Here is a 26378-nt window from a genome sequence, read left to right as displayed (position 1 = left end):
TTATTTCCATTTTTCAATCTTTCTGTCTAGGGATGGATAGAAATGGAATAGAAAGAAAAAAAAATACTGGAGGGATTACTTGACTTGGCATGGATGGATGGATGGATGGATGCATCTGTTCTTTATTTAAATTTTTCGTTCTTTCTGGATGAATTAATTGATGGAAAGAAAGAAAGAAAGAAAGAAAGAGAAAGAGAGAGAGATGGATGGATGAATCCATTATTTATTTCCATATATCATTCTTTCTGTCTATGGATGCATGGATAGATGGATGGATGGATGGACTGAACAAGCCCACGGTGATGTAGTTCTGATAGCACTGCACATTATTGCAAGAGTGGGGTGTAAAATAAATCATTTATAAGTCTGGATGACTTGGATGATCTTGAGATTGTGTGTGTGTGTGTTCTCTAGAGGACAGATGCTCACTTGCTGCCTTAAGGCAACCTCACGGTGTCTAAGAGCCTATAACTGCAGACAGAACGTTGAATTATTATATGGAAAAGTGAGCTAAGACCCAGACTGCAGAGGTGAAATAAAAACACACTCTGACCTGTTGCCACAGTTTATGTTTCTGGGGCTACATGACATCATGTGCACTTAAATGCAGGTTTACAAGAAGTGCTTGAGAATGAACGATCAGCACAAATTGTGATGACAGTAAATGGCAAAGAATTGTACTGACAAGTGTCTGCTTTATTTTAAGTGCACTTATGCTGTGAAAACATTTGTGCTGTTTACATGCATTTTATATTAGTATTTACATTTCAGTAATATACATGATTAATATAAATATATATGTTTTTTTTTGTTATATTTGTATATTATATTTTATTCATTGCTTTGCCTGCAATTTGCCCCTGTTTAAGTTATGTATTTGCACTTTTATTTCATTCATATACAACAATTGAGCCGAAAATAATGGTATTCCCCTGAATAAATCATTGATGTGTAATTGTGGGCACTTTAGTGAGTCCAAAGACCACCGTTAACTCCTGCTGTTATAGTAATGCCTTCCCTGAGGACTGTGTGTGGTGAGTGTGGCTTGAAGTATCTCATGAGTTTCCTCCCTTGAGCTTTGTGTCCACAAATCTAAACTGGGCTTGTCAATGTGATGAATGAGTTGTGTACAGACTCACAGTTAATCAGAACTTACTGGTTTTAAAATAGTTTAATTACATGATTGCACAAAGTTTAAGTCTGTTGTGCAAACACTAAAGCAAATGTGATATAGATAGATAGATAGATAGATATACTCTGAGCCTCAAATGAGGTGACAGATTTATTTTATAATTTCCTTTTAATGCCTAGGTTGAAGGTTATCAGACTACAGCAGTAGACAGACCATTTGAGGCAGATGATGCACAAGCTCTCACTGTGTGCTCTAATGGGGGAGAGGGTTTGGGCTACTGAGATCTGTGTGGGCTTTTGAAGCTGCCTGCCCTGCACTGATGCGCATTTGGCCGCTGACAGCTCGCTAACTGCGCGTCTCTCACAGACGACAAACACCCTGCAAATGACATGCCACGAAAAAATAAGTTCATCGGAGTAATATAATAAACCAGCTCACTTCCTCTGGCAATCGCAGAAGTGGCGGAAGTACGTCAGTTTGCTAGACTCCGAGCATTTACACTTCGCAGTGCGATTTCTGACGAGCAAGAACAGAGAGAAGAGGAGATGTGAATCATCCGCTGTCTCTTTAAAGCCACTTAGCGAAGCTTCACGTATTCCGACAAACACGCCGACGTCTTTCCCTTCAGCCGCAGCGCGCGGGCAGCGTTCAGGAATGGACGCGTTCAACTTACTCTCTGCTGGATAACGAACTCTTTTCCTGGTTGGATATGATTTGTTTTTGCTGGGTTGTGTGCTGAAGAAGGATCTTTGGGGGATATAAGAGCGTTTTCAGCTTGACGCGGACCGTGCTGTCTCGGATGGTTTCGTGGCGTCTCTTCACGCTGAAACTTGGCGATACAATAAGTTCCTATTTTTAAATTGTTTGACAAACACGCGGATGCCTATTTATTTTGTTTCTGGCACAGTGGGTCATGAATCGGGTGAGAATTAAAGCAGGGCCAGCGTCATGAATCCAGCGCGCGGTCTGCAGTATATACAACACTGATGTTGTTGTATGCCGTTGCAACAAAGTTGCCGTGCGCGTGGAATTCACGCTACTGTAATTAAACAGCCATTTTGCACCTGTTTAAATGAAGCAAGGCGCTTCGATACTGTGACGCTGTGGTTTGGATTATATACACGCCTCAACCTGCATGGATCACATTTGTTTGTTTATCACATTACGGAGCTTAACATCCAAGGTCATACTGTGAATTGTTTACAGGCTTCAGTATTATATGGGTGTGTTTTATTGATTGTGTGGAATCGACTGGTTTTTACGTGATCGACTGTCATTTTTTCTTTTTTCTTTTTACGGGGGGGCGGGGGGAGGACATCGCACCGTTTTTAAAATGGAAGGGAAAGTGAAGCAGAGTCGCAGATCCCGTTCGCAGCGCGAGAGGGGACGGAAACGGGAGGCACGCGTCGGGGAAGCCCGCAATCGAAGCCCCTCGTCTGGTTCCGAACGGGAGCGAAGTCCCGGTAAAAACGCTCCGCCACGCTCGACATCCTCGAGCAGAACCCCGCGACCCCCCCGGAGGAAGAGACGAGAGTCTAGTTCTCAGGAAGAGGATATTATTGATGGATTTGCTATAGCCAGTTTCGTCAGTTTGGACCGTCTCGAGGTAAGAACCAGTTTAAATATTCTGAACACGTCCGACCGCCTATGGCCGCGGCGACGGTTCAAGTTTTTTTTTTTTTGTTCTTTATACGATTGTGAACGGCTGTGATGACATAACCGCTTCTGAGGGTGCTAAACAGGTGTTTGGTGTTGTCTCTGTGTCGCATTCCAGAAGTTCCGTTTGCCAGTGAGCGTTTATGATGACAGAACACACTGATAGCACCCATGTGACGTAATGGAGGTCACGGCTTTAGGTGTTTCGCGCTGTCACTCTTGGAGAACCGTGTCAGTGTTTGACAGGTCACTTTGAGAAGTACAGTGAATCATTCTGAAGCTTCTGTTTGAATAACAAGAGAAACAATATCGGCTTGACTTTGTCATCTGTTGAAGTATGCTGCTGAAATGATTCATGACATATCGAGAAGTTGTGGTTTTTATGGTTTTGGGGGCTTTTTTTATGTAGCCCATAGAGGAGCTGTAAATGTCAATGACACTAATCTGTTGACATGCAGTCCTTTCATGACTGTTGGTATGACAGATACTGTTGTCCCAGATGATAAAGTTTAGTTGTTTCAAGATTTTGTTATTTTTGCAAGTTATTAAAGTTACTGGTAACACTTTAGTTGAGGGTCCAATTCTCACTATTAGCTAGTTGCTTATTAGCATGCATATTACTAGGATATTGACTGTTTGTTAGTACTTATAAAGCACATATTAATGCTGTATTCTCCGTCACCATATTCTACATCCCTTAATCCTAAACTTAACTACCCTACTAACTAATAATAAGCAGTAATTAGGAGTTTGAGACAAAAGTCGTAGTTAATAGTTAGTTAATAGTGAGAATTGGACCCTAATCTAAGTTATTTGCACCTTGTGTGCTCATATCAAGATGTTTTTACTCATTTGACCTATGCACATTTTTTTCCATAAAAGATCAAAATATGTGATATATATATTTCTTAATGACCTTGACACAGTTATGAGAGACTAAAAAGAGTTCATCATTTGTTTTTTTTCCCCTCCTTCCTTCCTTGTTGGTTGCCTATACTGACTTTGATCTGGCTATCAAAAGTGTTCAAATAGCCTAATAACAATATTTAAACACAAAATAGCTACAGTGATTATTCAATTATGCCAACAGTCTTTTAATGTGACCTTTTTTCAATGTTCAGACAGTTAAACTGCCATATTTTGAATTCAGAAATTGTGAACAAGTTCATCATGGGTGTATTCTACTTATTTTTGTATTATATTTTAATAGATTTGTTGAAAGCCTAGATCCTGACCACACCATTGACCTATATGTAGGTTAGAAACCAGCAGTGCCATTATGTCTCAAGGTTTACTTGAACCATCATACACTGAATGTGGGCTGTCTTTATTTAGTGTGTTTGTGTGTGTTCCAGACAGGATCATTGATTCATCAAGTGGTGTGTTTGTACTTGTTGTACTGATAAAGAAGCTAATAAGGGCAAGTGAAATAACAATAGCTTTACATGGGTGTTGTGCAAACAGCCTTGACTGAGAGTTGTATAGCTGAAGTGGTGGTTTATTGGCTAGCAATTGTGAGTACATTCATAACAAATGACATTGGCCTAACATGACCGGTGAACTGTAAAACAGGGCTCAGTCACATAAACAAACTGAGATATGCTTCTACATTGACTGTGAAAACAGTTGTCATAGTACCTCTCAAGATCAAGTGATTTATTGAACGTGTTATGATTTGTGTTCATTTAAACATTAACATAATTGAGTGGTAATTTATCTGCTTTGTAGAGGTGTTCAGGCATTTGACCCTGATAAATAGGCATTCCCTACCATGGTTAATATTGGCGTGCTTACAGTTTCATAAACATGTTCATTTTTGACAACAAACAGTGATGATCTAAGCCCCAGAGTCTACAGTTTGGTTCATATGTGTTGTTTGTAGTATGATGAACAGTGTGTGTAAGTATTAAGATGTTCTAGTTGGCATGATCCTTTTGAGAATCCACCCACATGCAGTGTAATTCAGGCCACTGCAGATAAATGCTTCTTTCTTTGAACTTTTCCTCATGTTTTGCATGTCTGATGAACAGTTAAGTGGCTAGAGCTCTCCATCTGGCAAAGGAAAAGAAATCCACCAGATGCATTTGTTTACTACTTAATGATTTGCTTCTGAATCTGCTTACCTGTGTGTGTGTGTGTGTGTGTGTGTGTATGAATTTTCAGGGATGATTTAAATGTCAGCTGTGGGATATGAAGCTTTGAGATGTGTTTTAGCAAAATTACATAATGCCTCCCATCTCTTTAAGTCCTCCTGTGTAATGAAGTACTTAATTGATAAGAATGCTGCAGTTATTTCCCCCTCATGAGAATGAAGAGGATTGTGTGAGTGTGTGGTTGTGCTGGATACAGGATGTAAATCCTCTTTTCGGATCCAGTTGATCCTTATGGTTATATATTTCTCTGGGTTTAATGTTACAAGTTGGAATTTTGTTATGTAAACCTGAAGCATTTCATTTGCATTTCCGCTTAGTGATCGGATCTCTGCTTGTTCTCATTGGAACTATTAGTTTTACCCATTGGTTTGACTTCACTATAGGATGAAAAGATAAAAAACAAAAACAATTAATAGTTAAAACAAAGGCAAGGCTGATGATGTCATAGTGGAAGCTCAGGAATTTTTGCGAAGTGCCTTTAGCGTTGCACTGGAATGTGACATCTCTCCATGGTGATTTTAGTTCTTTAAGGGAATGAGAATGATAAAGAACTTTTGTTCGTATGTTAGATAGCATGATGTTTTCGTATTGCCTACTTATCTTTCAATTTGAAATATAAAAGAAAATAGCTCCACCATCTGGTGTCCACACTTGCACATTAGCTGCTCTAAAGGATCCTATAAGCTATTGATAATTGTTCTAAATATATTAAGTCTCAGACAGGAGGGTGGAAAGATGTAGTTGGGTGTTGGACAGTGATTTTTGAGTGATTATCATGTTTGTCTCTTTGAGAGAGTGAGTGTGGGAGATGAAGAGGTGGAGAAAAGTGCATGTTAATGAAATCTGTGATCTAAGATGCTGTTTAAAAGATTTAATCGAGGTCATGTAGTGTGTCATTAGTATTTGTTTGACTTTCACGTTAGTCAACACAATGTTCTGTGAAAGACTGTAAGCAGTAAGCAATAAACATTTTCAAGGCCGAGTTTGATTCACCTTATTTTCCACTTGTACTATTTTCCAGCAATTTAGTTTTTTTTTTTTTCTTTTTCTTTTCTCCATGAAGCACCCGCTGGCTGAGAAAGCTGTTCAGGGAAGACAGAAACGACAGACTAGCATTAGTGCTCCTCTGAAAATTGCAATAAAAATAATGGGGTAGAAATTGAGAAGAGTCATAAGTGGCTCATTAAGCAATAGAGTGTTTTCTTTTTAAACAGGCAGACCTTCTAGTCCAAGTTTCTCATTCAGTGAAAACTATTACTGTTAAACACTTGCGCACTGAATTTTTTTAGGATAGATTTTTCCGCTATGATTTATGAGCATATGAATGAATTCTTTTTTTTATTTTTATTTTTATTTTTGACTCATGTAGTTCCCTTTGACACCATGGAAGTGTTTGCTATAAACTTGTTTCTGACTTGTTGGAGCCTGTTCTGACTTTTGTTTTCAGGGCTTTTGGTTATGAGTTTGTGGTTGTGGTTTTCTGTCTGTTTCTGGGCGTTGATGAATCATCATTTCTCCAAACAAGTTTCAAACCATTATACATCCAGAGTTGTCGACTAGAAATTTCAAACAAGGCCTAAATGTAACCAAAGGGATGACTTTAAGCTGCTTTATTTTACTGACTTCTTTGTATTCATGTAAGTTATCACAAAATACACTGCCCGGCCAAAAAAAAAAAAAAAGTCACTGTTTGGATTTTAATAGGCAAATACTTAAGAGTCTATGGATGGATCATTATTACAGTGATTATTATTTTTCTAGCATGTTATATGTTTGGCAACAGTTCTTTTAACCCTAAAATATGGAGTGTGTAGCTTTTCATTTCTTAAACAACCATGTATTAAGATGTATCATGGCCATATTCCAGGATGACAATGTCAAGATTCATCAGGCTCAAATTGTGAAAGAATTGTTGAGAGGGAGCATGAAGAAACATTTTTCATTCAATTTTTGGTCAAGATCTCGTATTGACAATGCAAGAGGTGAGCACTCTGTAAAGTCTATTCCAGCACATCCTAAGACTTTCAATGAAATTAAGGTCTGGACTTAGAGGTGATAATTCATGTGTGAAAATGATTCTTCACGTTCTCTGAACCATTCTTTCACAATTTAAACCCTGGTGAATCTTGACATTGTCATCCTGGAATATGGCCATGATGTGTCTTCCTACATGATTATTTAAGAAATGAAAAGCTACACACGCCATCTTTAAGGGTTAAAAGAACCGTTGCCAAACATAACATGCTAGAAACATAATAATCACTGTAATAATGATCCATTCGTAGATTCTTAAGTATTTGGCTATTAAAATCCAAACAGCAACTTTTTTTTTTTTGGCCAGGCAGTATATAGTATTTCAATCTGTCTACATTATTTAAGTATGAAATCATATAAGATTTTTGCATAAAATTAAAACAGATTCATGGAAAGACATGGTCAAATAAAAAGCATATTAAAACCATTGCCATATTCACAATGTTGCTTTATTTAATATCGCAAGCAAAATCATCATGATTATATTGGCAATTTATAATATATTGTCCAACGCTACTTGTACATGCACATTATTGCTTCTTAGTTGGCACAGTTGTAATGAGTGTGTGTGTGTGTGTGTGTGTGTGTGTGTGTGTGTGTGTGTGTTTATGTGTACTGTAATCTCATATGTTGGGTCTCGGTGTGTGTCTTAGAGCATGTTTTCTTTATAAATGACGCTTGCTGTGAAAGCAATTAGCGTAACAATTGTCGACAAGCTCCTACTCTGAACGTGAGATAGCTGCCTCGGCTCCATGGGGAAAAGCCTTTATGGTCTGACTGATACTAACAATAATTGCTGAGAGTGCTATTCCCATATTGAAATAAGATATGGAGATGGGAGAGGATTTCAGAGGCCTGTCTTCCTCCCTCACACACTCCTTCTCTATCGGTTCCTCTTCCTTTGTTTTAGTACATTTGCGGTTGGTTGGTGTGAAATGAAAGGCTCATATGCCTGCGTAACCTTTAGATTTAACCTGGTTCTTGATTGGTCGAGCGTCAGCAGAAAAGGTCATCAGACTCATTGCAAAACAATATTCTCTGGATATGATATGATGACTTATTGAAAGATGTGCTCCAAATCTGAGTGGACAGGCTGGTTAATTTATGTATACAGCTCATTTGCATGGGATGATGCCCTTTCTTTGTCTGTTCAGAATAACACGTGTTGCGTACACAAACGACACTTTGAATTAGCCAGCATCTGCATAATTAAACGGAAGTTGAGCGACCGCGCTGCCCTTTTACCACAGCCACTTGCAGCTAATTCAAGAGGGGTCATCTTGATTGTTTGGCTAAATGTCGATTATTAGAGCATGTACTGTTTAAAGTGCCCCTATTATACTATTTTAAAGGTTCTTAATTTTGTTTTGGAGGTCTCCTACAATAGGTTTAAATGCATCCAAGGTCAAAAACACTTCAATTTTCTCATAATATACATTGCGTCATCACAGCGTCTGAAACGGTTCGATAAAGGATTTGGTCTCTCTAAACTAGGGATGTGACGGTGAGGAAATTTTCCCTCCAGTTAATCGGCGTGTGACAACAGCGGTAATACAGGTATCACCACCTCGCTTTTAAACAGGCTTATGGTGCGTGTCCACTGGTGCAGAACAGAGCAAGCGTTTTCAATTAATTCCTTCCATAGGAATGAACTGAAAACGTTCGCTTTGCTCCACTTGCATAATGGTGCATGTCAGTGGACATGCACCATTATGAATGCCCGTACGGCCATGCGCATTTTACTTTTGCTTTCGAATTAGCGGCAGTTGCTTGAATGGTGGGTTCATTAGTATTGCTAAACACAACAACAAAACAGTACAATGACAAACTCGCTTAAATAGGCGCTTTCACATTTCGCTTTGAAACCAAATCTTCTGCCATCGTCTTGTCAGTCAGGAGTGAGGCGAAATGGGCGAAGTGAGGTGCTGATCTGTGCTGCGACTCCTGTTCGGCTCATACTGAATTGAGCAGACGCGTTCAGTTTTTAACTGTAGTGTCTGTTCTCTAACTGAACTTAATTAATTTTTTTATTACTATAAAAAATCTAAACGACGGAGGGGTGGTGCTGCGGTGGGCAAGTGATGTCTGTAGCGAGTGTGTTTAATGTTTCAATGTGTGTTCATATTTTTTTCAATGCATGGGCAATATAATCATCAGAGATGCATGCGATTACATTTGGAAATAGGCAAGCTTTGTTTCCAAATGCCACAAGTAAAGATATGCTGTCAATTTGATTAAACTTTTGAAAACCCAGCCAGTATAATCACAATAAAAGCATCCAAACTGAAATATTTAACATAACTGTAAAGTGTCCAATGTGTAAACAATGTGGTTTATGCACTAAATCCAGCAATCCTGCATATTTTTAAAAGCTCAAGACAGACGTCACTACCTGAACCTCACAGCGATTGGCTGCCGACCAGGTTTTTTGCTTGATATTTGCAAAAAGTTGAGAATTGCCCAACCTTTTGACGCTCTCGGCCACTTGCGACACTTTCTCTGGTCCGCTGTCAATCCCATAACGCACAAACGTGAAGCTCAACTTCCATAGGAATGAATTGAAAACGCTCGCTCTGTTCCGCTCGCTCCGCACCTGTGGACACGCACTTACGCTCCTCTCCGAAAGCCTACTCTGCTCTGATTGGTCAGATGGCCCAGTCTGTTGTGATTGGGCTACCTGTTAAAGTGCATGTCGGGAACAAAGTGGCCATAACTATATCTGAAGTTAAGCTCCGGAGGCTTCTTCAGCACTTTTATACACAGTGATAAGAACAGTAATGATGTCGTCAGTCGTCGAGTTGTCATTCTTTGGAAGTGCAGAAAACTGCATCTTCTAAAAATGTCAACATTACACGCTACAAAAATGGTAATATCCAAAAAAAAAAACAAAAAAAAAACACAGCAGCAGTAGTGTTTAAATGTACAGTCTGCTTGAACGGTTGCAGCAGAGGCGCAGATGCCAGCTCTTTTCTCTGTATTCTAGCTTACAGCTTAATGACTTCCTGCCAGGGCTAAAGTATGTGCTCACTTCATAAATCCCCCCCTATTTTCGGCCCTAACCTCCCCTCTCACGCACCGCTCCAGGTGCTGATGAAACCGTTCCCCTTCTGCATAATCATATTTCCTCTAGCATGAGCCAAAAACAGCCAGCGAGCCAGAGAGGCATTTCACTGGAACTCTCTGCCGTACTCGTCCCTCGTGATTCCATGACTTTTAAACGGTTAAGTGGGAGACTTAGATTCTGATTAGATACAGTAGGGATTCTTGTACAGAATTAGAAATAAGCCACAGCTTTTCAGAAAATTGACATAGATAAAACATGACCCCCCATCACCTATAATAATTGTCTAACTTGATTATAAAGGCTACAGATATTTTTACAGGTTTTATTAGGGTTACATTTTATTTCGATGGTTGACTTTAGACATTCTATTAACTTTAAGTAACTTTGCAACTACATGTGAACTAACTCTCATTAGAGTATTAGTAGACTGCTAGGTTAGGGTTAGGTGTTAGGGTTCGGGTAAGTAGAATATGTTGACATGTAGTTGCAAAGTTTAAATGGTATGTGTATATAAAAATGCACCATGAACTATATAAAAAAAGTGATGTTTTTTTATAATATATAGTTAATTAAAAGGTGCATGCTGCATTTTTCTAGCAGTGGATTTCCATTGGATATAAGTTATCCTAGGTATTCTTCCATTTTACTGTTGCTGAAGTGTAGCCTCGAGCGTACAGATGATCTGTGGTTAGTGAACATTGACGTGCAGCGTCAACACTTCCAGAGTAGACAACCTCAAGCTGTCACAGCATGACTCAATGCTGGTCGATTCTAGTGTAGAGATGGCATTATTGTCTGTTGACAAGTTCTAGATAGGGAAAAACTGTTATATATATATATATATATATAATCATGAATGGTTTGTATAGAAAAATAAGGCCTATCTTTTTATTAACTGGCTTATTTTCTAAACGGCTATTTGTATATTGTATTTTTTACATCTAAAGACATACATCCAATCAAACATCCAATATGGTAGAGCTGCGTGATTCTGGATAAATTGGGAATCACAATTATTTTTTTATTTTTTTTATTTTTTATTTTTTTTTAAAATAGAGATCCTGATTCTCCCACAATTCTGAATAGACAGTTAAACAAAATAACATGTAATTTACTAGAGGTTCTGACAAAATGTTAATTGCTTCAGACTATCTAAAAATATTTAATTAATTTGAATGAATTCTTTTTTTAAAAATGACTCAATACACTCATAAAGAGTTGTTTCATTACTGGATGCGTGTTTTTGTACGAATCTCTTGAATGAATGATTCAATAGCTATGTTTCCATCCACCTATTTTTATGGACATTTTGTGATATTGCATGAAAAAACCCTGGATGGAAACGGCAAGATGCACATAAACTGTAAATTTATACAATCTTGTAATGGATACAATCTTTATTTGAAGTGTCAAGTTACTTTCAAAAGGTGATTTGTCTATTTTGATTGCTACCATAGACATCAGTGTTTATATCTAATCTATAAACTTTTATCCCAGTACACAGAAATAATGATACTGTGTGGATGAAAAGACACAGTAGTGGCTCATCAGGGGAGACAAGGGGTGGCACAGCCTACCCAAAATTTTGAGGTGAAAATGTTTCATTTCATGTCTCACACTGCTGATCTTCCTCGAATGTGCCGAATCTTCCAATGTAATTAGTCATTCGGAAAACTGTGCTATGGTTAGCCTGAGGGCACAGAGTAGGGGAGGGGGAGGCCAAATCCATAGCCTGAGACTTTTCCCTCCATTAGTTAAAAAAACAAAAAAACAATAGCCAATCACCATCAAGTATTTCACTTTCAGTGATTGGAGTATATCAACCTTAATTATGGAGAGTAGCAATATTGAGTATTTAATCACTAACAAATTTTTTAAAGCTACCATAAGAACAGCAGCTACAAATTTAAAATGAAGACCCCACTTCTAAGTTGGATAAAGGCTACAGAATCAGCTTTACTAAGCAGCCGAACATGCTCGTTTAACACAGACATTTATGTAATGGAGGCCAGCTAGTAAGAGCTGTGCGTGTTAACCTCACTCCCCTGGCCTCGAGCCACACTGGCGACTAACTCTAGAAACTGCGGTCTTTAGTGCGCTGTTAGCGTGCCTGCCTCCCATGCTGGAAACGCTGATTTGAATGTCGCTTGAAATGTGAGTCGGGTAAGGCCGGTTACATTTAAAAGAATGGATTTTTGCTTCAACTGATAGGCTAGCTGAGTGAAATTACATTTATATTGTCTTGCTGTATATTTGTCATTTTCTTTACATTTTCTGTCTAAAAGTGACTAAAAAGCCATTTTAAAGCAGTTAAAAAAAACAAACAAACAAGAAATCCTCAGAAGGGGTCCCCAGATCACTTAAATTTATTGTGCCTCCTCTATTTTAAAACCCACCAGCCGCCACTGTTTGTGAAGCTATTTCAAAACTACACGACAACTGCTCTTTCTGGATCAGCGGCAGAGCAAACGCAGATTTGAATGTTCCTCTGTGATCGCACTTGTCAATGGTTTAATAGACACAGTCATTTAGGAATAAGCTCGCATGGGTGTTTGAATCGAGATCGCAATCTGTTACCAATTAATTATGCAGCTCTACTGTATGGTATTTCAATGGGGTGGGCGATATGACAAATCTTATTTTTAACATCATGCATGTCCCGCTTTTTATTTTCTCATGCATATTTCTTTATCACTCTAAAGTATCAATAACTTTAAGTAGTACTGCGCTATGCGGATATACATGCCACGTTTTAAAACATATAGAAAATCTCTAACAGACACTGCCCAGCCTTATATTTTGGCTTTCACTTAGTAGAACTAGCCTAATTAGACAAATGGAAGCGTAAACCATGTGATACCCCCTCATCGTTTAAGAAAATATGACCAAGACTACGGAATATGTGTTCACTTACAAAGAGGATAAACATGGTTTGTGCTGACCACATTGTAATGTGTGGGGTGAATTATTGGCTGCTGAGAGCATGAACATGCAGACTATAAATCACACTTCTGCTGTTTACAAGCATTTACAAGTCTGTCATGTTAATAATTCTCCATATTGTTGGGCTAGTGGAGTTCATGATAATATTAATTCATTTCAGTGTTTGATTTTAAGGACATTTTGCTGTTGTATGACAAACTATTTTGTTTTTTTGTTGTCACCACTTGCTGGTCCTGAAGCAAAACCAGTTGCTGTTCTAAAATAATGGCTTTAGTTTTTGTTGTATGTAGTATATGTAATTGGGATTGTTGTCTTGGAGATACTATGGAGGGTGTCAACAGCATTGTGTTTTTTCCATGGAAATGCCATTAGATGCAATACAGCATGTTTTTCTCGTGGTGAAATGGTTTTAGTTGGGGAGCAGCTGTTATGTTGATGTAGGTTTTCGACTGAGCAACAGAGAGGCCCTCACTGGCTTGCTGCATTGAGGCTGGAAATAGCACACTGCCACACACACACACACACACACACACACACACACACACACACACACACACACACACACACACACACACACACACACACACACTGCTGCCACAGCACATGAGTGACACTGCACTGGAAATAAAAGAAAAACACCCTAGTCTGCAGGGAGGGACACAGTTGTGTTTGACTGCCGTCAGTTCCGAGTCCATTGTATTGTTACTGGGAAATTGTCTTTTTTTTCCTGTCAGATTTGACCCTAGTGACGTGACATCAGATGACAGCAGTGATGAATGTGGCTTTGCAATATGATGAATTCTGCTTTGCATACAGTGATCATATAACACAACACTTTCTTTTTCTTTTTTTCTCCATTGTTTCCTCTTTTAAAGCTCATGTTTCTTACATCAATGCTGCTTGCATTTATATGACCTTTTTGTGTCCTCTCACTGACTCTTTAACCCAGTGAGGTCTGTAATACCTAGAGAAAACTATCTGCTAGCATTCCCATTTTCTCATTGCTTTCAGAATGGTGTAGTTCAGTGTTCCCAAAATTTTTAGAGTGGCGTACCCCCTGAGGCATTTAACGTGTTTCTGCGTACCCCCTCTCTTCCACTTAGACTGCAGTCACACTTTTTCCACTAAGGGACAATATTTGCCCCCCTAAAGTGATTTTCAGGTGCATTTTGGTACAACCGTGCTGAGAATTCTGGGCTGAGAACGTTTTGTGATTGTGCCGTGCCGTGCTGTACCAGGCTCAAGTGGAAACACAAATGGAACCATTATAAGAACCATTCGGCCTGACGGTGGAAAAGCGGCTATAGTTTAATGCTGCTCAGAGGTGGCAAGAATGCAATTACAGTGGCATAAATAATGTTATGAGATAATGTTTTAAATAAAAATGTTTAGTAGAAAAATATGAAATGATGGTAAATTGAAAACGAAGTGATACTTTTAAAGATTAAATTAATGGCTCGTTTCCACCGAGCGGTTTGGTTCAGTTCAGTACAGTACAGTACGATTCAGGACGGCAAACCCTGATCCGGCTTGCGTTTCCACCGCCAACAGTACCCTTACTTGATAGGCGTGGTGTATGCCAGAAAGTAGCGATCAACGGCATTCTCACGTAAAGAAGAAAGTGACAGTAAACAACAATGGAGGACATACAGCAGCTTTGTTTGAGCAAAGGCTGAAGGCTGCAAAAGGGAAAAAAAAAAACAGCTGAAAAATACACATTGTGTTGCAACGGTATTGTGTTGTTATTCACCTTGTAGCATGCGGAAGTGACGATTCTCTGTCAACCAATCAACGTTCTGCAGTGAGTGTAGCTCCACCCTTTTGGTATTGGTACTATTGTGCTTGGTACCCCAAAGGAAGGGTCCCAAAAAAGTGGTAAGGTGTGGAATTAGGGTACCATTCACAACTTTTGACAATGGAAACAGCAAAAATTGCGTACGGTACTGAACTGTACTGAACCGTACCGCTTGGTGGAAACAAGCCATAAAACCACCAGTAGGTGGCTGCACGTAATTGTTTTGATGAGTGTGTCTTGGAGTCTTTCATTCATTCAGTAACAAAGCAAGTGGCTGACTATTTATGAATGGGTCATTGAATCATTGACTCTTCCAATTCATTCAAAGCCGCAGATTCATTCACTAACAAAACACAGCTATGGAACTATTATTTCATTGTAAAATAGATCACTTAATATTACCTTTTTTGTTTTTTTGTTTTTCGAACTGTTGTATAATATCAGTCACATTTGAGAGATATTCAGAAAAAAAATGCATTCTTGCTTGTTTAATTTATCAGCATTAAAAACAAGAACTTGCACAGTTTATGTCTGTATTGAAGAGAGTTTGAATCCTAAATCGGTCACTATGCACAGTCTGTGTCTATATTTGTTCTTCATGCTAGTAAGTGCTAAAACCCCACTTTTAGTAAGCTAGCACGATTTGCTAAGGCAGCATACTCTGCATGCAACCTATCATATGCACGTTGCTTGTGTGGATGAAGTTTTGCCTGCAAAAGATGAGGTACTTTGATTAGATGTCATGTACTTGACCTTTTACGCCACTACCGTTTTCCTGTTTTTTTTTTTTTTTTTTCTTTCTCTCTAGAAGGAGCATTTTTGCCTATTGAAATACATGTTCGCTTTAATGTTATTTTAAGATGGTTAGAATTAAAGGAACTGCAAAACTCAGCATTTTGTTGCGTACCCCTTCTGTCACCTCACATACCCCAGTTTGGCATCCAACAGTGTAGTTAAAGCATTTAACAGGAGTGGTTAAATAATAGCCCATGCTAACTGCCCTTTATCACATCACAACTTAAACAGGTCCTTTTTTTTTTTTTTTTTTTTTTGCTGCTGTACTTGTAAAGCTTATTAATTCACTGTTATCATTGACTAAGGTTTTTGGATGTGAAATATTTAACAACATTGTCATAACAACCACCCAGATTTCAAAAATCTGTTTTTGCAGTTTTGTCTCCAATATTGTTTTTGAAAGGTAAAGCATGTTTTCATAGACTTTAATTTCAAAAGGTCTAGGGAAAAAACAATTGAGCATGAAAAGCTTTGCTCCTTTAGTTCGACAAAATGTCAATACCGACATTATTACAATGTAAAATATTTTTTCTATTTTAATGAATTATGTAATGTTATGTAGTTCTGTGATGCAAAGCTGAATTACTCAGACATTACTCCAGCCTTCTGTGTCACATGATCCTTCAGAAATCATTCTAATACTCTGATTTTGTTCTCAGGATACTGCCGTTTTGATTAATTTAATGTATCCTTTCTAAATAAGTGTTAGTTTCTTTAAAAACAAAAAACAAAAAAACATTTTGTTTCAAGCCATATATCTGGAGTTATAGCAATAACATTTGTGTAAAGCAGTATTTCTGTTCTAAAATAGTTTTTGCCAAGTCATTTTTTAAAACATTGTTTTTCTATTCTTTTTTTTTTTTTTTTTCATTTTTCATGTTATGACCCCTTTAACACCTTTTTAGCGTAGTGGAGGTTGAACGATTAAATTACTGATGGATTCTTTTGTTATTGTAACTGGCTGATACTTTTTGATTTGGCAGTTTCTTTTTCCTAGAGGATACAGAAGGACCACCTCGGTTTGGTCTTAAGAGCTATTCACTTCACTTTTCAAAGACGATGGGCAGCCCATGTGAGAAAAGCAGGGTGCCTTGGGCAGGTTTATTCTGTGTGCCTCAGCGTGCTCTTCCAGAACTGGCACACTGTCTGGCTGTTTATTGGTTTTGTAATAGGATCCATATCAGGAATTTTTGGCAGACATAAAGTAAATGAGCTAACACACATTTGGACCCCACAGGCTAAATAAGAGCCATTGTTTAGTGCAGAAAGCACAATAGTGTTTCTATTCTCAACGCCACTGCCTTAACGCTTCACAGAGCCAGAGAGAGATATAACAAAGCTTCGGTCAAAATAATCGCTAATTGTGTGATTTCCTGACCTGAAGCTTTTGGAAAAGCGCAAAGCATGTCTGTTTAGTCTCTGCAATCACTGTGATTCTCACCCCTAGATGTATGTTGTTCTACACAACACCTATTTTATTTGTTGGTCTGCATTCCATGGAGAAGGGGAGGTGGGGTGGTTGGCACTAGCCCTGCAATAATCTCTCCAAACCCTGCTGACACATGGGTGTGGTACATGTACACACTTCACACGCAGCTATAAAATGCCTTTGTGGTGTTTGGTCCTTTGAAATCTTCCTAGAAATTTTCTAGACTGTTGGTTCTAGAGCGCCGCTGGCAGAAATACGGTTCTTTAGCTTGTGATCCAGGCTGCTGACCGCATTGCGGGCATTCTTAAAATTTACATGACTAATCACTTTGCTGTTTAATTCTCTAAACAGTTATTTCAGTCGAGACACCTGGAATGAATTTCACATGTATCAAGTTTCCCAAGGCAGAGGTGTTAGAGCAGTGGTTCCCAAACCCCCCACCCACCACCACCACCTACATGCACCAACATAAAGTCACTCTCAAACAAGACCTTGCTTGCAAAATCCTATCGGATTTATTTGAATCACTGTAGTTAATACAGTACTACAACTTCTCAACTTCAGCTGGCTTCTTATTGTGTTCATAATGTAAGTGGAGTCTTAACATGTTCTGCTGTTCTGCTTCATACTTTCACACACTAATATTTTGAGGCACACAACACATTGTGGTCTCTCTTCTCTACCCACCGTTGTACTTGTGACTCCGAGAGCGGAGTATGCCTCATCATATTTTCTTGTCTTTTGTGTACACCAGATGCAACGCCCGTCTTGAGGCTCCAGTCTATTGGATGTGACAAAGCGAATGTTGCAAATCCATTTGTCCTTTGTGTCAGAAGTTGCACAAGTGCTGGAGTACGTCAGAAGTAGAAAGGGTCATCACTTTACTGTCGGGGATTTGTTTTGTTGTCGTGCCGCATCCAGTGTAAACAGTATCACTGATTATAATGGGCTCTATTTGGTTTTGTTGCATCGCACAGCTCGTGTTTGGTGTTGACAGTTTTAGTTGTTTTGGTAGTTGTGACGTCTGCTTTATGGTTACTGGGACTGGCAGTCCTTTTACAAACCTGTTCATGCTTGGTGCAGAACCATGCATCATTCATTTATATTTTTACATGGCTCCCTGCAGTACTCAATTCAAATTCTTCAATTGCACCCTCTAGTGGTGTGTTATTGCATGAAAACAACCGCTACAACTGATAACAGACCACTCAAGCGGGTACTGAGTCATCTTGAGGTAACAAAATATGTCAACTTAATATTTTGTGTTCAGTTATTGTGGCAAGTAGCTGCATAATAAGCAGGATAATTTCGCAGTGGGGTCTTGTATCACCCTGAAGAGGATTCTTTTGCATAACAATCTGCTGACTGTACACTGTCCCTTAAGGCTGGAATACACTACATGACTTTTGCTCAGATTTTTGCCCCGATTTGCAGTCTGGATAAGTCAACAATAGTTTCTGAAAGTCTGCGCCGGTTTGCAGATTTTGGTCAGTCAAGAGTTGAAAGATTTCACAGAAAATCACGTAGTCTATGATGGGCACAGACCTTTTTTTTTTTTTTTTTTTTTTTTTTTTTTAGCTTCAGTCTATGAAAAACATGAACATCAAAACATGTTTGATATTTTTAGCCGATTTTAGAACACACATCGCAGAGTACGGCGCATCGCTACTGAAACCAAAGCTGTCCTCTGTGTTGCAAAAAAAATAAATTCCAGTAGCAATACAATAGCAATACAAAAGTAAATTAACAGAGCACGCATAACAAATTGGCCTCAATATTTGACTCCTCAGCATAGAAAAAAACATCTGACTATGCCACTCACTTCTAAAGCCCGGGATACACTGCAAGATTTTAGCAATCCTATAAGATAATTTCAAATCACATTGTGCGACATGGATCTGTTAAACTTGGGTACGACATGCATGTAGACTGTACGATGATGACACCTATTGACTCGTAGGCTACGATGCAAGTTTCTATAGAAGAATAAAACGTCATCAGCATGCGCTATTGGTAAACAAAAAGACCATGTTGAATCACACTTTGGCAGTTGTAGTTTTTATGTGTGCTGAAAAAAAAGGAAGTGGCGAAAGTAGAAGGGAAAAGAGCTTGAGGTAAGCAGTTTTACATTTTAGATTTTGATTCTTTGATTTCATGTCGCATTTTTATTGGCTGGTCAGTAGACGTAGGTTGTAGCAGCAAACACACTGTGCGTTGATCGTGCTGAATTTCTGACACTGTCAGAAATTCACAATGGCAATCTTTCGTCTGGGACAGCCAAAAATCGTGCAGTAGGCCACATCTACACGAAGCCAGAGCTTTCTCTATCTGATCCTTTTTTTTTCTTTTTTTTTTCCTTCCCTCGTCTCAAGAAATATCTGCGTACACACAAAACAACTGAAACCAACTCAAAACAATGTAATATACATGCCAGATCAGTATGTGGCACTGGAATTCTGCCCCAGAGATACACTAAAAACGGAGAATAAGACTTGGAGCATGCGCATAAACCTTGCGCGCTGTATGCAAATTTTAGTAAAGCTTAGAAATAAAGCTTTATTTTAGTAAAGCTAATAGGCTCGGTAGCTTTTGCGGCATGAACACAAGCATGTAGTCTGTTGTTGTTGTTGTTGTTGTTGTTGTTGTTGTTGTTGTTGTTGTTGTTGTTGTTGTTGTTGTTGTTGTTGCGTGACGTAGCGGTGTCTGACTAGGGTTGAGACGTGGGGTGATGACATCATCGTTTCACTAAATATACGGATTGGCTGCATACCCGAAAACACAAGGGTGTCGTTTTCAGATTTATCCACTCTGGAACCCGGTTTCAAAAAATTGCGGATTCAGGCTCCCGAAACACCGGATCTGTCTGGACGAAATGCCGATACGATACAAAATTTTTGCATAAACAGCTAAACGCATCTCCATGTCAACGGGCTCTAACGCCCATTGTAATTTGTAGAGACCATACTGATTGCGTTTACCCATCTGGGACATCATTTTGGCTCGTTTTTTCAGGATGTTAAATGGGTCAAACACTCATTAACCCTGTCATCACCCAGCTACCCAACTTGCGCAGGCACTTTATGAATATTGCATAGTTTGTATATTTGTAATTTATGTTTCTTTTTTTCTCTACTTATGTGTATTTTTATCCTTTTTTTAATGGCTTTCATGGTGGAAAAGCAAAGTACGAATTTCATTGTACAGGGAACTGTGCATATGATAATAAAAGGTTTTGAACTTTTGAACGGTGGTGTACATGACAGATGAACTGATAAAATGCCAAGGACTTGACTAAAACAGATCTGATCTCTAAAGGTTTGGTAACACTATGTATTTGCACATTCTCAAGGGTTTCCATATGGAAATCTCAAATAATTTTGCAATAATCAAAGCAATGGCAGCAGAGTTTTACGCTCTGTCGCCTGCTGTATTTTTCTCTTCCTGTTGCTGTCTGTCTATCTATCTCCATCTGTCTCTCTCTCGAAGCACCTCAAGTATGTGTTTATGTATGTGATGGCTCTTAAAACATCTTGTTAAACATAATCAGTTTGTTAGCAGACTGCTAAAAACAGCAGTGCTCACCGCTACCCACATACTCACACAGATACACACGCACACAAACAAACCTTGTGCAACTGAAAACCTGACAAGATGCCAAACTTGACACAGATTTATTTCAAGTCAAAGTGCTGTGTGGTACAGAACAAGAACAAGGAACAAGGCAGCAAGGATAGTTAAAGGAACAGTTCAACAAAAAACCTGTCATTTTCTCACATCTTTTATATATATATATATATATATATATATATATATATATATATATATATATATATTTTTTTTATATACACATATATTATACATATTTATGTATGTGGGTCAGTGACATGACGGGTAATTTTTTTTTGTCCAAAGGCCTTAATAAAAAAAAAAAACAAAGATAGGACATCCAAAGTATGTAAGGTAGTACAACTAGATCTCTTTTATTGAATCCAAAAGGTTTTATTTATATATTGCTACATATAAAGGTATTTTAAAAATTCTGAAGATTCAAAAGGTCATTCGGTTTAACCGTCTAAAGGCCAATACAGCCATTTCATTTGTGATTAAAATATCTTAAAATGTAATAAATGTATATATTTTATATTCTGGCATGATTTTATATCATCATATATCAACATAGTGCATAATGGTATTAAAATTATGTGTAAAAGTCATTGCTTTGTTATGAGAAATAATTTCCTGAAAAATGAATTTCATTTATGTCATTTGGAGTAACCAATATAAAGGGACCATTTTGGATCAAGTCATGCGGTCAGTATCATGTGACAGGATGTGACATCATTCAGACACCTGCAAAGGACCACATGGTCATGAAGCAAAGAAACTAACACTCTTTGAACTATTTGAAAAATTCATGTTTTCACTTCATTCGGTACAACCGTTATAAAACATGGAAAATGTTGTAATATTTTAAAAAGTTGTACTAAATATAAAATGTTTGATTGTCCTTTTGCTATCTAGCTAGCAAGCTAACTAGCTAGATGGCTAGATATCAGCCTGTTAGCATTGTTTGAAAATATCATCATTCTGTCAGTATAACCAAAAGTGTCATTCAGTAAAACAGACATTTTGGTTAAACCAAATGACTTTTTTGGTGACAAATTTTGTCCATCTTGTAAAAAATGACAAAAGCAGTGTTAATTGATTTTAAAAACCACATAATCTGATTGTTAACACTTAAAACTTCAAAATTAATTATGTCTCCTTTATGTTTTTTTACATTTTTAAAAACCGTCAATGACCCGTGTATGTGTGTGTATGTATGTATTGCAAATCTTCAAAGTATATGATAATTCATTTTCTAATAGTAATAATCTTCTCCATAGTGAACTGCAGAAGTGGAGTTGAACTGGATCAGTCAGATTTGTAAACAAATCATTACACTGGTCTTGTGAATTGATTCAACTGATTTATTAAAAAGATCCTACCAGAACTCTTTAGCAGTTTTCTTTAAAATTTCTCTTTTTGATCTTCACAAAAAAAGTCATACCGGTTCGCAATGACACTACGTTCTGTAGTGTTTGTCAAGATTGATACATGTATTTGGCAATCCTGCATCCTTACGGTGTGTTAGGAAGTTTTCATGCAGCTAACATTCTCTCGTTTTCTGTTGCTTTCCCTAAGGATGCATTTTTGGAGCATTAGTGAATCTTGCGATTCTTCCTCTCGCTGCTTTATCCATCATAGTATATTGAGTTCTCTTCTATGGTTTTCAGAAACAATGGCTCCGCATAAGTAAGAACTGTCGAGCTTAATTTAAATCTTTAACTTGTGCTGAGTGCAAACTAAACAAGTTAATGTTGTTTGGTGACCCTCTGAGGTTAAAGCGGACATTTTCACTGAACTGTCTGAGTGAACTCAGATATATTGGGAGCATATCCATTTTAGCATCTCAATCCCTCTCTGATTTCATGATGTTGCTTAATTTTATCACCAGTTCATCAACAATTTTATCTTGCTATGCTGTGAATAAGTTCTAAATATTAGATATAGCTGTAATTAAAGTATAAAGTGTGCAATTTCTTTGTCACTATAGTGATTGAAGCGGTTATCCATCTTTTTTTTTTTTTTTTTTTTACAGTCTGTGCAGCCAACGCATGACTAGACATAGTCTCTGCATAATAAGCTGGGATAGGAAAAAAGTACTTTTAGTTGCATCAAGTTCAACTATGCAGCTGAGGCAGAACACACACACATAGACACGTTCATATCGTGCTTGCTGATGCAGCCCTCTAGACTAGGTCATCTGCGGTCCCAGTCAAGCGATGGATGACCTTTCCCGGGACGCACGCCTCTCCTTCTGTACTGAATTTTATTCACTACTTCTCTTCAGCAGAACCCCATCAGTATTCAGAAGAATGCTGGCATGACTATGTGCTTGTGTATTCACCCTTGTAATGCATGTTTGTGAATGACAAAGATAAAAAGGACGTGAAAGAAAACAAACCAACAAGCCCCAACGCAAAGGACGTCTGAGAGATTCTGCAGGGCACAGCTGAGAAAATGACAAGGACAGATCTCTAAATAGCATTTAGTGTTGTTTTATAGCTCCTCGCGAGCAAAAGAAAAATGGCAGAAAGGAAATCTAAGCATCAGTAGATTTGTATCTGTTTAATGCCTAGAAGGCATTCTAGACTTGTGCGCTACAGAGGCTTTTTGTTCTGTTTTTTTTTTTTTTTTTTTTTTCTTGTCTCCACAGTGTTTTGCATTATATGCACAGCTTGATAACAGTGAGTTGCATGCTTTTTAGTTGCTGCATCCACTGCAGAAATCTCTAATGAATATTGATAGATCGTTGTTTTGACAGTTGTGAGGTCAGAGTTTTTTTTTGTTTCTCTTTTCCCCAGAGAAACAGAGCAATGCCAAAGCATGACAGATGTGATTGTGAGCGAATAGGCCTCTGCCGATCCCAGCATTCTTCTGCTCTCGTAGACACCAAAGCAGCGGGTTTCTGTCCTTGAGGGTAGTGCCCACTCTATTAGCGTGTTCATATTGAGGCTACGCTATTTATTGTCGTTTTATGCTTGACTTAATAAAGTAATTGGTTCTTTGTGTACACTGTTGAGAGAACGGGAATTGAACTGATTTGTCAATTAGCAGATGCTTTCTTATGCAGAGCAACTTGTAACGTTACAGGGACAATCCAGTCTTTGAGCAGTAAGGTTAAGGGTCTTGCATGGACACTATAGTTCATTAAACACCAGAATTTTACCTTTGACCTTTGGGTTGCAAGTTCAGACCTTTAAAGATAACGTTAGCAATGCCTTTAACTTCTGTAATGTCTTCAGTGTCACATGATCCTTCAGAAATCATTCTAAAATGCTGATTTGGTGCTCAAGAAACATTTCTTATCAATGTGCAAAACAGTTGTGCTGCTTAATAATTTTAATTTTAATTTAATTTTTTTCTTTAAACTAACATCACTCCTTGATCTCACAAAACTTTTAGATTTTTGGATTGGATTATTTTGTTGTTGTTGTTGTTTGCCCCTTTCCTACACAAAATAAGTTTAAAGTAATACTTCAAAATCTCTTAATACTATACAACCCAAAATTCGTGTCACATGAAATTGTCTAAAAATAACACACAGATGCCCTGTTTTGTACTGTGCACAGAGCGGTTAGTGGCTACTGTGGAAACACTTAAAACAGAACATGTGACCTCATAATCATCACTTGAGATGATTGACAGCTGAAATGGCCTCAAGACGTGTAATAACAGGAGTCTCTATTATGTCAGCCGTTAAGTGTGGCGATAAGATATTCTCCTGCTGGAATAATACAGACTCTGGCCTAATGCTGCCTGAATGTGTGTTTCTTTAAATATCCATTTTTCAATCCGTCTTATGATGTTTTTTGCTAGTGCAAGTGTGAGCATTTTGCAAAGAAAGCCCCATGTTTGAAGTAGTTGCCAGACTGACATACAGAAGCAGTTTTGACAGGTTGAATGTCATATGTCTCTATTTCTCTCTCTCTCCTCGTCTGTCCTTCTCTTTGACTTTATTATTGGAACAGTGTTGTTTTTCTTTCGAAATATCAGTGCTTCTGTGCGCTCGCTGTCAGTTGCTTGACTTTCAGTGTAATTGAACTTCCAGATGCCAAGGGCAGAGACGCATTAACATTCAGCTCTCTCTGTCTCTCTCTCTCTCTCTGTGTGTGTGTGTGTGTGTGTGTGTGTGTGTGTGTGTGTGTGTGTGTGTGTGTGTGTGTGTGTGACTCTCACCGTGGCTGCTTTTAAGCACCTGCTTTGCCAGCCCCACTGACACACATATGCAGTCATGTATTCACATATAATGACCAAATTACCTTTTATTTTTTATATTTATAACTTGCTTATATATTACGAAATTGACTTTTTTTTATGAAATATTGCAGTGATTATATATGATTTTTCCTTGCACATCATTTATTGTATTTTTTTTTTAATTCACATGCCCTTGTAATCTTTAATCAAAATAACATACCCTATTGCAGCTTTATCTTATCTCTTCTCTGATGTCGTGTTTGACGACATGAGGACGGGACAATCTGTCACTTACGTGAAATCACAACAATGGCAAACCACAATATTCCAACTATCCAATCTATTCCCAATGGACAAAATGCACTAATGCAACGAAGTGGTAGTTGCATGGACTGTCAATGGAGGGACATAAATCTCTCAGATTTCATTTAAAAAATCTCATTTGTGTTTCGAAGATGAACAAAAGTCTTACAGGTTCAGACTCATGTCATTCCAATCCTGTATGACTAACTACTTTGTACAGAGCACAAAAGAAAATATTTTTAAAGACAAAACTAAAATTAGACACAATTGACTTTCATGTTATGAACTTTTTTTTTTTTTTTTTGTCATACAGGTTTGGAACAATGTGAGAATGAGTAAACAATGACAGAATTGTCTTTTTTTTTTTTTTTTTTTTTTTTTTTGGTGGACTACCCCTTTAAGATACTTGAATGCTGTATTTAGTGAGTTGGTGCTTTGTGACATCTGGAGACCATTGGCGAGTTAAGCAGGAAAACTTCATGCGACTACTGTACCATTGGGAGTTTGGATGGCAGTGCTGTCATGATTCACCTCCTGATACCGTTGAGTATGCGAACTAGCAACCAGCAGCACTGGGTGACCTTCAGAGATTTAATCGCAGCTTCTTCTTCTTCTGTTTTTTTTTTTTTTTTTTTTTTTCTAATCTTGATTAGATTGTGTGCACGTTTGAGTATTCTACGCTTTCTTTCTCACACATCTCTCATGTTTACTGTCAGGCTCGTAAGATGTTTCACAGCTGTAGTTGTGGTGTGATGTGGGTTTTGATTTCCTTCTCTGCTGGTCTGTTGTTAGGTGAACTGCGGATGAGGCACTTGATTCTAAACCATAAGCAATTTATTACATGCAACAGGGAGAGAATATAAAACTTCTTTCACTATAACAGTCAGAGGAAGGAGTATATGGCAAACATCCACATAAGCAGCACACACACACATGTACGCATACAGTACTAACCCTGAACTAAAAGAAAACACTACCTGGCGACAACCGACATCCTTGAATAATGCATTGTTGTAACACATATCTAGTATTAGTCCTTGAAGGAAGGGGTGAAAGAAATTGCTGCGATCGTCGCGTGCCGTCCCTGAAGTCTAGGTGACCAGATGCGGCTGCCTCAATTGTATGATGAACATGTAATTTAGGCTGAACACAGGCTGAACACAGTTACTGACAATCATCATTTTGGCTGTGTGACATTCTCCAGCTTTGTTGTTGTTGAGCAACCGAAGCCTGAGCTGTTAAAGCTCCGCCCTCTTCTGTAAAGCGGCCGG

The 26378-nt window shown here is 38.2% G+C and overlaps 1 protein-coding gene across 18 annotated transcripts in view; it reads left to right on the top strand.

The window, feature by feature from the left end:
- Positions 1 to 1548: 1548 nt before the first annotated feature.
- Positions 1549 to 26378, top strand: part of fbrsl1 (fibrosin-like 1) — a 312510-nt gene continuing 287680 nt past the window's right edge. For 2 of the 18 annotated variants that reach the window (XM_051894129.1, XM_051894127.1), the window contains exon 1: positions 1549 to 2738. In XM_051894129.1, the coding sequence (XP_051750089.1) occupies positions 2466 to 2738 (273 nt within the window). In that variant the 5' untranslated portion in view covers positions 1549 to 2465. The remainder of the gene's footprint in view (positions 2739 to 26378) is intronic. The other 16 variants (XM_051894131.1, XM_051894133.1, XM_051894135.1 and 13 more) reach the window with 13 other exon arrangements.

Source organism: Ctenopharyngodon idella, chromosome 5, assembly GCF_019924925.1.
Source record: "Ctenopharyngodon idella isolate HZGC_01 chromosome 5, HZGC01, whole genome shotgun sequence".
Classification (NCBI taxonomy): domain Eukaryota; kingdom Metazoa; phylum Chordata; class Actinopteri; order Cypriniformes; family Xenocyprididae; genus Ctenopharyngodon; species Ctenopharyngodon idella.
This window is presented reverse-complemented; position numbering and strand designations above follow the sequence as displayed.